Below are 17,217 nucleotides of genomic sequence, written 5' to 3' on the forward strand. Positions count from 1 at the left end.
CTATACAGTCAGTGGAGCTGATAAAATGGACAGAGTGTAGAAACATATATATATATATATATATATACACCCATACACCTTTACTAAAGAACCCTTGAAGAACCGCTGTTTGAAACATGTTCTTACGACTACACTCTAGTTCTCCAGGGTTCTTTAACAAAGCCAATGGCTATTAATAGATGCATGACAAACTGAGAACACTCATCTAAATTAAATGTTTTTTCTCCTTATATGGTCCTAAACTCTTGAAATGGTTCTACGTTGCACCAAACTGTGTTCCACTATTGCTAAAAGTCAAAGAACCGTTCCAGCACTTTGTAAACCCCTTTTTCCTAGGACTGCAGAGTGAGGAGCGGCCTGGAACCTTTTAGTTTGGTCTCCTCTTCTTTCTGGACTCACAGCCGCAGCTGAGAATAAAGCGGATGACTAATGTAAAAGACATAAACACGCAGATAAAGACCCATCCAGCTCTGCGCAAACTGCGCTGGCTTCTCTGCAGTGAGCTAGTTGCTTGGCAATGCAGGCGTAGGAATAAGAACAGCTGTCTCCTGGGAAAACTGACACGGTCCAAACAGGTGTCTGACTCACATTCATGCTACAGATCCACTTTTAAACAGCTCAGCTCTAGAACAAACGTGCTATGATTGCAGTTATTTCACAGAGAAGTGTATGAGTACTGCTATTTTTGATTTCCAGATAATTGCTGCAGCGCTGCTGCACCATCAGGCAGCTCAGCTTGTTTTTTAAATGGGCCATTTTCTTCATTTTCTCTTGCATTTTATTTTTTTTCCCCCCACTTATGACATTTGTGTGGGTTCATGTGCCAAAAACAGTCATAATTCATTTCTGCATGAACATTTTCCAAACTTAGATGTGAGGCCAAGGCTGTTTTGGTTACTGTACCTTTAAGACTGGTTTATGTAAATGAGCTCAGTTCTGATTGGCAGCCCTATATTGTGCTTCAGTCAAAAATGAGTCTAGGCTGAAACACTCCTTATGAATATTGAATATTAAGATCAAAAACAGATTAAGTGACCCTTATTAGTCCCACACCAGGGAAACTTCAGCTCCGCAGTCAATCCCAGTGAAACACCACATACACACTAGTGAAGACGCACACTAGGGGGCAGTGAGCACCCCTATCCGCAGAACCTGGGGAGCAGGTGTCTTGCTCAAGGGCACTTCAATCACGTACTGTCAGCTCAGGGGATCAAACCAGCGATCTTCCGGTCACATGGCTGATTCCCTAACCTCCAGCCTACAACTGGCCCCCGTATATATATATATATATATGTAAATATGATGGCTTTGATGACATCACAAAACCAGTGAATTCAAAACAGGCTGTTTCTGCTGCTTAGTTTCCATTTCAGGACCATATAGAGGAGTGAATGGTGTGTGTTGACACTTCAACAGTGTTTATATATTTCCCCAGACCCTGGCTTACAAACTCCATACACTTGGACTGAGCACCTCTCTCTGTAACTGGGTCCTGGACTTCCTGACTATCAGGCTGCAGTCTGTGAGGATCCACATCTCCTCTTCCACCATCATCCTCAGCACCGGCTGGATGCATTACAGCGGTTGGATGCATTACAAATAGTGATGAGTCTGGCTATAGGCAGGAGGTGGAACACCTGGAGAGTTGGTGCAGTGAGAACAATCTCTGCATCAAAATGAAGAAAACAAAGATGATTGAGGATTTTAGAAGGGGCAACACCATCCCTCCCCTCCCCCTGCGCATTGGAGGATCTGCAGTAGAAGTAACAATCTTACCTGGAGTAATAACACTTCCAGCCTGATCAGCAAGGCACATCAGCACCTCTACGTCCTCAGACGGTTGAGGCGTGCTGGACTCGGGTGCTCAGTCCTCGCCTCGTTCTACAGATGTGTGGTGGAGAGCGTTCTGTGCTCCAGCTTCACCGTGTGGCATAGAAGCTGCTCTGCTGCAGAAAGGAAAGCTCTGCAGAGGGTGGTGAAGGCTGCACAGAGGACTCAGCCTTCCCGCAGCCTCCTTCCTTGGAGTCAGCCTTCCCACCACCATGGACATTTACACCTCCAGATGCAGGAAAAGGGCTACTGGCATCATGAAGGACCCCACTCACCCAGCACACACACTCTGTTCTGCTCCCCTCAGGCAGGAGGCTGCGGAGCATTACGAGTAAAACAACCAGACTGAGGAACGGCTTCTTCCCTGAAGCCGTGAGACTCTTAAACTCCACTTAAACGTCACTGCAACGGCACTTCATGTCCACTTATTTATCTCTGCTGCTGTCCTGAATCAGTGCCTCCACTATATCACCCCTCCACTACATCACCCCTCCACTACATCACCCCTCCACTACATCACCCCTCCACTACATCACCCCTCCACATGTCACTTTATACATTACCAGTATTAAGATGTACACCTTCTACCTCATACTGCTGTGATTCATGCTGCTGTTATTTGCACCTTCTATTTATTGTTTATTGTTACTTTTGGGAGTTAACTGGGGCCTTGAGTACATTATTTCATTCCAGCCCATGTACCACATGCGATGCGAATGACAATAAAACCTTATTTTATCTTGTGGAGGTGTGCAATCTACAATAGGAGCTGAGAGACCTTTAAAAACCTGCACCGGCCACTAAGCCAATAAATCATGTGGCCAAAATCTGCAATTTGCAGCCATAAAAATGGAAACGTTTATCATATATATATATATTGTTTTTGCAATGAGCGAGGAAGCTTTGGCTCTAAGAACAGCGAGGCGGGGCTTGGTGTAGGAAAATCAGTAAAAACCTTATATTAATAAGAACATGTTGTGGTGACTATGGTGGTCCTATCCCGTCCTGATGTCATCTGTTCTGGGTTATTTCATTAAATCCTGTTCAGCCACTGCAGTGAAATTCTCTCCGTGTAGCAGCAGCTCATTTAAAGGGCCAGTATAGCGGAAAACAGAGTTTGATAAAGGTTTTCAAACAAATTCTGAAAATGTGCCGTTCACTCTGCAGCCCACGCAGCCCATATTCTTGGAAACTAAGCTGCAAAAACATCCTGTGCTGAGCAAACTGTTTTTGTGATGTCACAAAACCAGTGCATTTACATATCCACTTTTTTCGCCCACGGCAGTTTAGCCCCTCCCATTCACTTTAAAGTTATGAGACGTGTTCGGCCTGGACTGCTTTTTGAGTAAGCCGTATCACAGAGCGGCCAATCAGAACAGAGATAATTTACATATATCAGTCTTAAAGGCAAAATAACAAAAACGGTGTGTTTAAATCTGTTTTTGATGCAAAAAAAGTCATCAATGGACCTCAGGAAAAAAATTAAATACAAGAAAAATGCAGGATATTGGCTCTTTAACAGCACCATGCTCGCTTTCACAGCGATCACAGGTAATACATTCTGACATCGTGTGACGTCTGACCGAACACCTCTTAAAACGGAGAAATAATGAAAAATAAACCTTCAAAGCAGCAACTCCGCCTATGGATTTAGCATTTTTAGTGGTGGAAACGTGAAACGTCACACGTCCACCTCTGCTAGATAACCTTATTTTCATTGAAAACACAAAAAAAGGGACAGGAAAAGCTCAGCAGACTCAGCTCTGCAACTCACTATGAAATTACTATTCTAAGTCATAAGCAACACATTCAGCCCAGCAGCTTCTAGTCATAATGTTCCACTGGGCTTTAAGTGAGAACTGACGTTTGAATGAGAGTGAGTCAGAGAGGGAAGTAGAGCTTTCACAGAGAAGCTTTAGGGCCAGTAATAACTGAAGCGAGAAGACACTGTTCTGCCTTAAATGTCTTCTTTTAAGCACCTTAAAATAGACAGATAAGGGACGGCTGCAAGTAAGGTTCCTCTGAAACACACAAGCTAATCTTGCAGTGGACGCTTAATGATATAATACTGAACAGAGTGATTACTACATATACGCTTTTACCATTTGGGAAACAAAAGTTGTGAAAAAATTGGAGAAAAACAACAAAATACGCCCTTAAATTATGGTGGGGGGTGTGATAAATAAGCACTAAGCAGGTGTTAGTTTTAGAGCCCCCCTTTGATAAGCAACGCTGCTGAAACAGAATGGCTTACTGGCACTTCAAAATAAACAGCGTGGATCAGTTTGCAGCAAGCTTGAAGCGGCAGACACAGTACTGCCCGTCTGATCAGCTGGACCACAGCTTTATTAAAAAAAACTACCCTTTTGGTAAAATCCTCCTCCCAAAGAAACAGTCCGAGGTTCGGTTACCTGGACACAGATTACACTACTTAGGCTTTTTAGTGACGGACCACCAACAGCAATGCTATTAATCCAAGACGTGTCCAGGAAACCAGGCCCTGAACGTTTAGGACAATGGCTAGGAACACTTACTCAGCAGACTCAGTACTTCTGAAGGTAATCTTAATCTTTCACATTTGAACCTGCTGCTAGTCCATCCTAAACGCTTATTTGAATGATTTTGGAGAACTTCAGGGTCAAACTCGGCGTATATGTTCGGGCTTGACCAACAAATTTGAGGCCAATGCCGATTTTAAGAGGATAATCAATAACATCGGCCAAGATAATTTTATATTTATATGACATACTCCAGTAGTTTTAGTGAAAGAGTCCTTTGTTGACCGATTTGAGTCATTTAGAGCTATACTATTTAAGATTCTGGGATTTGGAGACCTCTCTGGTGGAAATGGGTAATTACATGCAACATGCAGCCTGCATCCACTTGTGGTGAAACAAAGCTGAAGGGGAATTCCGCAGATTTTCAAAAATTTCTGAACACTTAAATGGCTTGGATGTGGTTCTGAGCGGTTTGGTGTGAAAAACCTTCTAGTTCTAGAGAAACTTACTGAGTCAGAACTGTTCACAGTGGTGGTGATAGGAACCAGACGTCCCCCTCTAAAAGCTCGAAAAAAGCTAGAAAGTTCCTACATGAAATGGTTATGAATTCACTGCCTGATGACTGAGACGCTGTTTTATGACAGTTTTGAGAAAGTCTTGACCTAAAATGTGCTTTTTAAAAGTGACTGTTCAGATCTCACACACTGAAATCTGCAGAAACCATCAGTGGAACTCCCCTTTAAAAGGACCCAAAGAACAACAAAGAGAGACACCTTTCCTTTAACACATTCCATAAAATCTGATTTTAATGATAAATAGATAAGACTCCTAAAACTGTCCATGTTCAGAATCATATTTTTCAGAGTACAGTCAGTTCTCCCTCCTCCAAATATGCAGACCAGGCGCCTCCATGTGGCTCCAAACACCTGCCTGCCCGACAGCGTCCCGCTGACAGTCCCAAGCCCTCCTGGGTCCCAAAGCCCCTCCCCTTCCTCTCTCCGGCACATAGGTCACCTGTAGGTCCATGCAGTAGTCCCGATTTCTGCCCGTCAATCATTCACTTTAGCCCCTCCCCCCTACAGGATGAGTCTCTGGCCCAGGATCTTGCGGTTGATCTCAGCCAAGGCCACGGAGAAAACAAAAGCCTTCTCGTCTGACAGGTTGGCATAAATGTCGACCTCCTTTTCCTGTTTTTCTAAAATAAAAAAAGCACAATGCCACAGGAAAATATCACTAAAAGTGGAAGGAAGACTAAAAGCACATTTCAAAGCCACACAAAACAATGACAAATGGAAATGCAGTGCATTCAAAAGCTCCAGGGTTTAGTGATCTGCCTCAATAAACAGACCTGATCCAACTCAAACTAACGAGCAAAGCCTTCGTTAAATTCAGAGTGTCTCTCTGCAGAGCTGCGGTCTGCCATGATGAAACCACCAGGAACTGTGTTTGACACCCGCTGCTCTATCTGATTTCAGCTACGGTGGTAGAGAAACCTTTCCTTTGCATCAGAGGAGCTGATCATTTGGGGGGCGCAATGCGGCAAAATGTAGCATCACAAGGTTTAATAAGTGGAAATATACGCCAGTTGTGCTAAAAATGTAAAAATACTGTCAAACAAATTAGTACAATTCATGTAATTGCTGTGGAATTGTGTAGATCCAGTTCACGTTGAAGTGGTGTCCAAAACTGTATATTTTTCAAGGTATTTTGACTTTTTTTTTTTTTTTTTTTTACTGTTGCTGTCCGAAAGATCAGTGTAAGAAACCTAGCAGAGGTCTCTCTCTAGGAGACCCTACATCTATTATAAATAATGGCCATTTTAAATACTGTGCCAATCATTTGTATCTTCATGGCTCCACAACAGCATCCAGTGCTTGGACCCCAGTGATTGCCACTTACCATGTAATTTGTAGATGTTTATCTCACGGTGAAATATGCAAACATTAAATCAGCTTCACTGCTCACAAAACACAGATCCCTTGTCATGCTTCAGTAACATTATCCCCGCTCTGATCAGCCTAGAAAAATAAAAACTACATCTGTGGGTTGGCTAATTAGAAACTGCTGCAGAGTAGTTGTTTTTTTTTTTTTAAACAAAAAATTCATTTTTATGAGGCTGAATGTTTTCATGAACTCAAACTGGAAAAAGAATTTCAGCCACTCTTTATTTTGCAGCAGCAAAAAATGTTATACAGCCTGAACAAAGTTTGTGAATCATTACAGCTCCAGTTTTTATAGTCATATGCACAAGTTTTAATAAACCCCATTAAATGTTTTGTTGATTTTCTAAGTGAAAGTAAGTTCCTACATCCTAAACTTATATGGCATTTTTCTGCTAACTTTAGTGCAGAATTGCTATGAAACATAAAATGTGCTATAACCTTTGCACAGGCCACCTTTTATGCCCCCCCCCCACATTCAGCTCAGCAAATAGTAATTATACATAAAATATGCAGATCCCTTTAGAGGATGTGTTAACTTGCTTAGACTACAAAAAAAAAAAAAAAAATCAACAAAACATTCAATTAATTCAATCAGATTAATACATTTTAAATATATTTATTGTTGTTGGTTGTTGTTGTTGTTGGTAGTAGTAGTACTGGTATTATTATTAGTATTAGTAGTAGTAGTAGTAGTGGTAGTATTAGTAGTATTATTATTATTGTTGTTGGTTGTTGGTAGTAGTAGTACTGGTATTAATTATTATTATTATTATTATTATTATTATTATTATTGTTATTATTATTATTAGTAGTAGTAGTAGTAGTAGTAGTAGTAGTATTATTGTTGTTGGTAGTAGTACTGGTATTATTATTATTATTATTATTATTATTAGTAGTAGTAGTAGTAGTAGTAGTAGTAGTAGTATTATTGTTGTTGTTGGTAGTAGTAGTACTGGTATTATTATTATTATTATTATTATTATTATTATTAGTAGTAGTAGTAGTAGTAGTAGTAGTAGTAGTAGTGGTAGTATTAGTATTATTATTGTTGTTGTTGTTAATAATAATAAATGAGCCACAATACATTTTTTAAGGCTGGCATGTTCTGTTGCTAATTATGACGGCCCTATTTTTTAATGAAACATGCATTAGATTATCATGGAATTACTGACACCAACTATAACGTGGTCAGAAAAGCTTCTTGTAAAGTAATTTATCATGATAATGGAAACCCATCGTCTCATCAGCCGCCTGAGCTGATCACACACAGCAACTTCTAGAGCAGCTATGCTTTAGTCGACTGTGAGTGAAGCGTAATCAATCATCTACAACACAAACGAGGCGTGACTGAAAAACGCTGAAACAGTTTCCTTCTGTCTCTCTGCTCAGAGGGAGATGAAGCCATGGACTGTTTAAGGCTCAGAGGTGAGTGAGACGGCAAAATATAATCACAAAACTTCAGGAAGACGGATTTTTCCAACATCTGATAAGTTAAAAACAGACGAAGGAGTGCCACGTTTTAAAAATACTATCAGGAACTACAAATCCAGGGACTGGTATTGAACATTTCACACACTGTGCTGCACTAAACCCACCTAAACAGGACTAATTATGCTCTATTTTTAATCAAATATGCAGTTGAATGTAGTTTTTAAGTGCTGTTGATATCCACAGCAAGCGGAACAGCTTAATGTGGCACACTGTGATGTGGTTTATTACGATGATTAATATCGTCATACAGCCCAGCTCGATCTAATTGAGCTAATCCAATACCGATCATGATAAACACATTGCTCAATCTGTCTAAAGATGCCTGTAGCAGACATTCAGTGAAAAGCCTGAACACACAATCATGAAGCCTGATTGACTGTTTAGCACCTGGAACGTTCCTCACCCGCTCCCCTGAGCAGCCTCGCTGACAGCTAAACTGAGAATCATTTTAAAACTGAGACGTGGAAAATGACCCGTTCTGCATGGATGACTCAAAAAGGAGAGAATGACTGCAGCGTTAGTAGCTGCTGGAGAAAAGGGGAGGAAAAAAGAAACGACACTCACTACGGCCATAAAAGTTTCAGGGTATTGAATCAGCTGCGGAGAGAACCGTAATGAAACCATCATCTCCGGCGAGATGAATCACAGCCCGTGTGAATGAGTGCGTGAGCAGCTCAGTTTGAGGCGCAGAGAGTAATGAAATTGCTCATCTTTCAGTTTAAATCAAAGGCCAAATGGAAGGATGACTGAAAAGCACGTTTCCTATAACATGAGTTCATTCTGCACGGCTACACAGCCTCACACAGCGCTGAGCAAAAGTCAGAGACCGCCCTTTATTTATTTCATTTCCACTCAAAGCAGCCATTCAACACAAGTTTCAGAAAATATTTCTGAGGAAAGTAGATATGAAATCAACCACTGGCATCAGGGAGGAGAAAGACTTTCTAATCGGGAAACATGACAATATTTATCATCATTATGGTGATTAATTACATCAAAATATCAAAACATGCTTTTTTTGAGCATATTGTGGATATCAGCAGTAGAGTATTATAAGTACTGTTTAGTTTTCAGTGCAGAGCAGAGCGTGAAAGGGTGAAAATAAATTACTGTATTTATTATTTATTTTTTTTCCCCCTTTTTACTTTTTGGATCCCACAAATGGGGAAATTCCACCTCCGCATTTAACCCATCCATGAAGTGAAACACCACATACACACTAGTGAACACACACACTAGGGGGCAGTGAGCACACTTGCCCGGAGCAGTGGGCAGCCCTATCCACGGCGCCCGGGGAGCAGTTGGGGGTTAGGTGTCTTGCTCAAGGACACCTCAGTCATGTGCCGTCGGCTCTGGGGATCGAACCGGCGACCTTCCGGTCACAGGGCCAGATCCCTAACCTCCAGCCCACGACTGCCCCCAATTTATAGTTTATAGTGGCACTATATATATATATATATATATATATATATATATATATATATATATATCACTGTTGTCGGATCAAAACCTCGTATGGTAACTTTACAGTAGAAGGAAAAAACACTTTACTTTTAATGTAAGTCAATGGAACCAGACATTTGTCTAAGTCATTTTGGGCCATTCATCAATTTAAAAAACAACAGGCATTTTCAAATTATGTCAAAAATTTAAAATACATCAAAAATGGAGATACGAGGTTTTGTTCCGACAGCAGTGATATTTACTGTAACACATCATGGCAATTTCATGATGTATCATCATTACATTTTTACCACACCACCCATCTCTGCTCTTAACAACCACCTGGAACAGCTGTTAGACCCCCAAACTGCCCCATCAGATAAACAGCACTGAAAGCTTCCATCTCTGAGAGAGAGTAGAAGATCAAGCTGCTTCAGATCTGAAAACATCCACAGGTGTTTCTGTCCATCCTTCCACTGTGAGAAGACCACTCAGCACTGTGGGTCTGAAAGGATGTGGAGCTGATCAAGAAGAACCTCACTGAGAAAAGGAGACGGACACACCAAACAAAGAAGATGGAGTGACCACCCCAGAGTCCAGACCTCAGCACCACTGAATGGGTTTGATTAGATCAGAAAATCAACCAGCTTCTCAGACTGAGCTTTGGAGGTGTGTGTGCAGGTTCTTTGAGGAGCTGAAAGTGAGTCTCCTGAAAAGAGTGGAAGCTGGAATGAAGGTAGAGAGCGCCTCACTGAGTGTGGTCTCTGACTTTTGCACATCGCTGTGTAACAGAACTCGATCCACTGCTTTTCGAGGTATTTACCTTTCTCCTCTTCCTGCTTCTTCAGGCCAACTGTCTTCGGTCTGCCCCGCCCTCTCCGGATCGGATCCGACTGGCTGTTGGTTCGGGACCGCCTTCTGTTTTCCATATCATTAGTAGACGTTAAGTTGATCTTCTCCTTTCTTATTCTTTCTGTCCGTCTTCTCTTCGCGTCCAGTTTATCTAAAGGCAGATCACAGAGAAATCTGAATGAAAGGCGCGTAATATACATAATAAAAGTCTGTACAAAATAAAGGTTCCCAACGGTTTTTGGCATCTAGGAAAAAAAACTTTAATTGGTATAAAACCTTCAGGTTCTTTAAACTTCCATTAAAAGTGCTTTGGGGAAGCAGAAGTGGCTCCTCTATGGCTTTTATTCTTAAGAGCGTTAATCACTTTAATCTGTGTTCAAGCTTTAGAGAACATGAATGTTCTGTAGCCTCTAAAACCAGTGGTTCCAAACCACACTTGGTCATTTTCTTCATAACGTTCATATTCCATAAGCTCCATTCAGAAGCTGGGCGTCGTGTGAGGCTGTAGCTCTTCTCTCCAGTCTAATAGACGGTGACGTCATTTTAAACCCTTATAATAAAAGAAGCTGAACTTTGTTTTTCTACTGAAAGTCGACCCGTTTTTCCCCAAATCTGGGCTCTAAACTATAAACAGACGGCGTCTCTTCAGTGATCTGCTCTGGAAACATCACTTTTAGAGAACAACACAAAGAGCGACGGAGATTTTTGGCCTTCAGCAGTAAATTGGAAGCATGTAGTGATATGTGGAGATCATAAAACGCACGTTCTGTTCATTTGAGGGGAGATTATACAATAAATAATTAAATAAAATAAAAATTACATTTATTTCATGCAGTTACTGAATAACCTGACTTAAGATTTGCTCAGGTAGATTCAGATGAACAAATCAAAACACACCCTGGAGAATAAGAGGTTAAACGGATTCCTCTGTGGAACCTTTAGAAAGAAACAAGAACCTTTGTTTTTAAAGAACGTACATTTCTAGGGAAAACTCGATTGATCCTTTACATTACATGAAGATCCTTTAAAATCTCAGAACGTTCAGAACGATCTGATTGGCTGAGCAGTGTTACGGTCTGGGTCTGGGTTCGGACCGTGGTCCCGCCTATTCGTGACCTCCGTTCTATGGCTTCACTGTCAAAGGATTAATAATTAAAAGTAAAAAAAAAAAAGAATTAAGGCTGATTAAACCACAAACATAGACACATGACCTTTCAACCTTACAACCCAAACAATCACGCATCCCCCGCCTGTTCTCACATTACCCCCAACACCTCCCCCCACACATCTACAACACAAAAGAGAGAGAGAGAGAGAGAGAGAGAGAGAGAGAGAGAGAGAGAGAGAGAGAGAGAGAGAGAGAGAGAGAGAGAGAGAGAGGGAGAGAAATGCCAGGCATCCCTTTTTAAAGGCCGCTCTAATTAGTGGTGAGATGCTCATTACCGCAGGAGACCTGAGCCGCTCTGCGGAGGGTTATTTATAGAGCCCTTCACGCTCAGAGTGAACACCAGACAGCGCAGGACAGTGGCAACCCTGTGTCCGGCTCTCAGGGGGGCGGTAGGTGTAAAATGAGCGAGAACACTGGAGAACGCACTACAGAGCTAGAACCTGTCGACTGCAGTCACTGCAGACAGACAGCGAGACCACCGCTTCACAGCCACGAATAAAGGAGGGGTTTCGACTGTAAAACTTTCACAACTCAATCAAAATTTCAATTACTGTGAAATTTATATCACAACTTACAAAGCAACCACCTGAAAAGGCAAATGAATATATTCTCTTATTGGAGGAAGAGTAAACATATTTTCTTAAAATTGCCTTAATATCGCTGCTGTCGGAACAAAACCTCGTATCTCCATTTTTGCCTGTTTTTTTTTTTTTTACAAAAGTCTAAAATACCCATTGTTCTTTACATTGTGTGTTAATTTCAAGATGAAACACCCAACGGAAATGACCCAAAATTACTTTGAAAAAAGTCTGGTTCCATTGACTTCCATTAAAAGTAAAGTGGGTTTTTTCCTTCTCCTGTAAAGTCACCGTTTTGGTGATACAAGGTTTCGCTCCGACAGCAGCGACATAATATTTAACAACTTCAAACTAATTTAAAACAGGTCTTTCTGCAAATCCAGTTTCTATTCAAACGCATATACTGTTACTGTTTAAAATCATCATGATATGCATCACAGCAATTACCGGCAATCGCACGTCTCCGGACTTCATTTGATTAATGTTTCAAAATGTTTCTTTAAAAGGACTGAGTTCTTTGTTTTTGTGAGGTCACAAAATACATTTAGACATATCCACCTTCTCCGCTTACAGCCGTTTAGCCCCAGCCACTTATATTAAAGTTAAGCATTTTAGCCTAAACTGCTTTGGAATGAGTTACAATGGAGCTCATTTGCATTGGTCAGTCTTAGGGCCACTGTAAGGACACTTCTAGGGGATGAAAGAGGAGTCATGTAGAAGTGAATCTGAACTGTTTTTGGTGCATAAAAGTGCACAAACATCAGAAAAGGACCTCAGAGGGAAGAAAAGGGAATAGAGGGAAAATGTGGCATACGGGCCCTTTAAATCTGTAGATACTGTATAGATGAGAAAGCTGGAGGTGTATTAGAGTTTGGTGTTATTACCCCCCCCCCCTCCTTTCGCCCAATGACATGGGACCTGGGATAGGCTCCACCCCCCCGACCCAGAAGGAGAAGCGGCTTAGGAGGGGTGTGTGTGTGTATGTGTGTGTAAGACCCCCCCCCACATTCCACCCTCCCCCACGCCTCCGTATGGCTGCACTAGCTCAGGAATCTATTACAGTCAATAACCTGCCCTGACAAGAACAGCTCTGTTCTGCAAATGATTTCACTGCTGACTAATTTCACTCCACCAATCACACAGTTAGGCCTTCTGTCAACGGCCAGGTCTGACTGCTCTAAACTCCACATACAGCATGCGTTCACGTGCACCACGCATTGTCTGATCAGCTGCTTCATCACTCTGGAGATAACAGCCAAGCATGTCGAATGCGTTTCTTGTAACAATGGACGAACTTTGTGAATAAAACACATTATTACTAAATAATTCAGTCAAACAGGCTTGAAATCAATATTTCAGCTGAACAGCATGAGAAGCAGAGCAAGGACGGAGCAGCCTAAATAAAAGGCTGACCTATTTAAAAATTGAGCAACATTATTCTGAGCTCTGCGAATAAACAGTCCAGGCTGTTTTCAGTCCCTCCAACATTAATTGCCTTCTCGAGGAGAAGAACGGCAGATTTCAGCCACCGTGCAAGATATGAGCTGTAACTCCACGTGCTAATGAGCTTATTTCTCTGCGAAAACGTAAAGAGCCCAAATCATGCAGAAACACGTTTTTCTGTGTTTTATACAGTGTGTAAACAATTCCTCCCTCCACGATCCATTCGTGGAAACTAGCAGCCTATTGTGAATCTTGTGATGTCGCAAATACCAATACATTTACCCGTATTACATACATTACTCAATGAACAGCGCATTAATGCTGAGGGTGTGTCAGTGTTTCAGCATGAACTGCGTTTCGACTGAGGCAGAAAACTGTGCAGCCAATCGGAACAGAGCTCATTTACATACATCAGTCTTAAAGGCATAGTAAGAAACACTCCCTGTTCGATTCTAGGGGTTGGAAAATGGTCATGGTGAGATTTATGGTTTTGGTACATAAACCCATAAAGACAGAGATTGGGTGGGGAAAAAAACAAGGAAAAAAGCAAAATATGAGCTCTTTAAGTTAAATGAGCTGGTCTGACGGCATGTTCTTCTCTGCATTTCTCATATCCTTATATATATATATATATATATATATATATATATATATATATATATATATATATATATATATATATATATATATATATATACATACATACATACACACATATATATATATATATATGAAATAAGACGTTTATAATTTACTATGCAGTTTATTAGACTTTGCAGCAGCCACACAAAGAGAGCCTGTGTTAAACATTCCATTCATAGCTTCCAGGCATGCAGCACACCCAGCGGTTAAGCGACACAATGCCAAAAATATGCTGCTAAAGTAAACCGAATAACGCAAATACACAGTCTTTTAAAAGCTTTTCCCCCTGGTGGGTAACATATTCCTGAACAAGGGGGGTGGGGGGGTGGGCTGAGGAGAAACAGCTGTATAGATACAAAAAAACCCTAAACAACAGCAATGAAGAAATACCGTATACTGAGCTCCCCTGGTCTAATCTCGCCAGGTTAAACAAGCTCATTACAAAACAAGCTGCTCTCATCACTTACATAACACTCACACTCAATTTTCCACCAAGCTGCACTTTAATGTGTGACCTTTCTCCAAACGAACGACCGAAACGAGTCCCGCTTTGGAGTGAAGTCCGAATCATGAGCAGCGGCTGCTATAAACACATTTAAGAGGGACTTATTGTGAGGCTGATGAGGCTTACGAGCACTAAATGGTACATCTGATATGAAGGGAGGGCGGTGGGGGAGTAAAGCTTTTCAGACAGGAATTAGTGAGCCCATCCCCCCCTCCGCCACCCCCCCCCACTCCACTCGACTCAACTCACTCGAGCAAACAGCAATTTTAGCCAGACACTATTGCACGACTGAGCCACTCAGTTCAGTTTTCTCCAGTTTGCCCTGCTGACGGAGTAACGCAGCGTCTGATTCGCCCCCATGTGTTTTAACAGCACAGGGATTTTGATCTGCACACGCTGCCAATGGGGCTAATATTAAGGGTAAATAAACTTACACAGCACTCATTACGCCATTAACCTCCAGCAACAGCATTACAGCGTCTTGTTCTCGAGGCAAAGTGTTGCGTCAGATGAATTAATGCACTGTGCATTTATTTACACTGTATTTCAGCCCCGCTGGCAGCTTGTGAACACAGGCCTCCCTTGTTTTAGAGTGATAATTGAGCCTATAGTGCTGTGAACGTCCCAGAATGGGCCGTTTTGCACCGAGCTGTTTGGCAGAGGTGTCAGAAAGCGACTGCTGTCATTCTCCCTCATGTTAATTGCCAATTGACTGCGTGCCTCCGAGAACTAATTCAGCACTTCTTCCTGTTTTTCGAAGGAAAGTAAGGGTTACAGCTGCACCCAGGCCGACATTTCACAACAAAGGTCGTAAATATGAAGTCGACGGTGCGGCCACAGCTGCGGAACCACATTCTTCAACCAAACACAAGCGAAAAGAAAACAGAAACATCAGAGACGGAGGCAGAGTTAAGGCCTTTACCTAAACCAGGGGGCGACCTCTCGCTCAGCTTTGCATTGAGAAGCTTTCGGCTGATGAAGACGTAGCCACACGGGCAGGACTTACAGGCTACGGGAATCTGAGGAGATGAGAGAGATACAGAGAGAACGAGGATTAGACCACGCAATGCTGCAATGCTGTGTGGGTAAACGCACTGCCTTGTATGACTTTACTTTTAATGCAAGTCAATGGAACCAGAATTTTTTCCAAGTCATTCTGGGCCGTTTCTTTTGGACCATTCGTCATGAAATTTACACACAATGTAAAGAACAACATATGAGGACATATATATATAAATAATCCAGAGAACACGGAGAGACTCTTTAATTTATTCTGCTTCTAAACTGTGGATCTCAGTTCACCTTTTATTAGACAGTCAAGCTCAGAACTCACTTTGAATAAGCATCTAAAACGTCTCCCTTTAACTCAGCGTTGAATTAAACCTCTACATCTCATGGTGTTTATCCTTTAATTTGATCTGTGTCTTTTTCTTGGGATTTATTAAATATTTAACTATACTATAACTATATTTATCACCTGTCTCTAAAGCACTTTGAGCTGTGCTAAATAAAAGTGCTATATTATATATTAGATAGATAGATAGATAGATAGATAGATAGATATTATACACACACACACACACACACACACACACACACACACTCTAATACTAAGCAGTGCTGCCATCTGCACACAATAAGAGCTGACTGTGCTCCTGATACTATGGCTGTAATGTAAACAGCAGTGGTTTCTCTCTGAGCCGGTAAAGGAGTCGATTCAGTGTTCAGAGAATGAATTATCATTCAGAGCAGCACTTTTTGCCCAACAGCTCCATCGAGCTATAATTAGACTAAAACAAAGAGCAGAGGCTCCAAAGACCCGTATGTGTCATAGTAAAGCCTTATAATATCACACAGCAGCGCAGGCAGGCAGGCAGGCAGACAGACAGACAGACAGGCAGACAGACAGACAGACAGCTGAGCGGCATTAACGCAGAGGCAGTACACAGTGAATACAGATGAAATCCAGGCCCAACGCGGCGCGGACACCAGATCATTGCGCTCACGAGGCTGAAGTTGGCTTCCAGTCCGATTGTTCCCGTTCCACCTTAAACAGCGCAGCAGTTCCATTCAGGCGCCTGAGGCGTTAAAATAACCGCAGCCCCATTTAAGGTGGAACGGGATAATTGGAATGAGGAGCTGGTGAAGGGTCGAGCCCAGTGCGGCTGATGTGGTGTGAAGTTCGGTTGGTTCGCTTTGTGGAAAGAGCAGCTCAACTCCAGCAGCTCGACGCCCCCCCGGACCCCCCGGACCCGCCGCACTATCGACAGTCACTGATTAATGCGAAGGATTTTGATCAGATTAAAGGCCGTCTCACCTGTTGGTCACACTCCGGACACGATTTAGTGGCCATTTTCACTTTCTTGACTTTATTTGTAGACATGATTAAAAGTCCAGTCCTGAAGAATCGCTCGCGCTCGCCTCGCTGCGCGCGCGTGTGTGTGTTTACTCCAACTACAGGCTCATCTCTCTCTGTCTCTGTCTCTCTCACTCACTCACACACACTTTCTCTCTCTCTCTCTCTCTCACACACACACTCATATACCGCACTAACACCAGCTCCTCACACACACACGCACACGCCGTCCATCCGAAATGAAAACTCCTCCATTCGCTTTCCCATTCTCCTCCTCTGCGCATGCGCACTGAGCACACGAGTCGTTCGCCAGAGTCGGCTCCTTGAGTCGGCTCCTTGAATCGGCTCTTTTAGGTGAATTTTGGCAGCCAGCCTTCAAAGGCCTACAAGAAAAGAGGAAGCAAATGAATGAATGCATGGATGGATGAATGAATGTATGGATGGATGAATGGATGGATGGATGGATGG

At 42.2% G+C, this 17,217-nt stretch overlaps 1 protein-coding gene across 1 annotated transcript; it reads right to left on the minus strand.

Annotated features, from left to right (window-relative positions):
• Positions 1-5,102: 5,102 nt before the first annotated feature.
• Positions 5,103-17,024, minus strand: c25h16orf87 (chromosome 25 C16orf87 homolog). The gene is made up of 4 exons (XM_017724249.2): positions 16,711-17,024; positions 15,316-15,412; positions 10,029-10,208; positions 5,103-5,523 (listed from the first exon to the last, which is right to left on the minus strand). Exons 1-4 carry the CDS (start codon positions 16,774-16,776, stop codon positions 5,405-5,407), a joined length of 462 nt encoding a protein of 153 aa, XP_017579738.1. The 5' UTR covers positions 16,777-17,024; the 3' UTR covers positions 5,103-5,404.
• Positions 17,025-17,217: the final 193 nt, after the last annotated feature.

This window comes from Pygocentrus nattereri, chromosome 25 (assembly GCF_015220715.1).
Source record: "Pygocentrus nattereri isolate fPygNat1 chromosome 25, fPygNat1.pri, whole genome shotgun sequence".
In the NCBI taxonomy this organism is placed as follows: domain Eukaryota; kingdom Metazoa; phylum Chordata; class Actinopteri; order Characiformes; family Serrasalmidae; genus Pygocentrus; species Pygocentrus nattereri.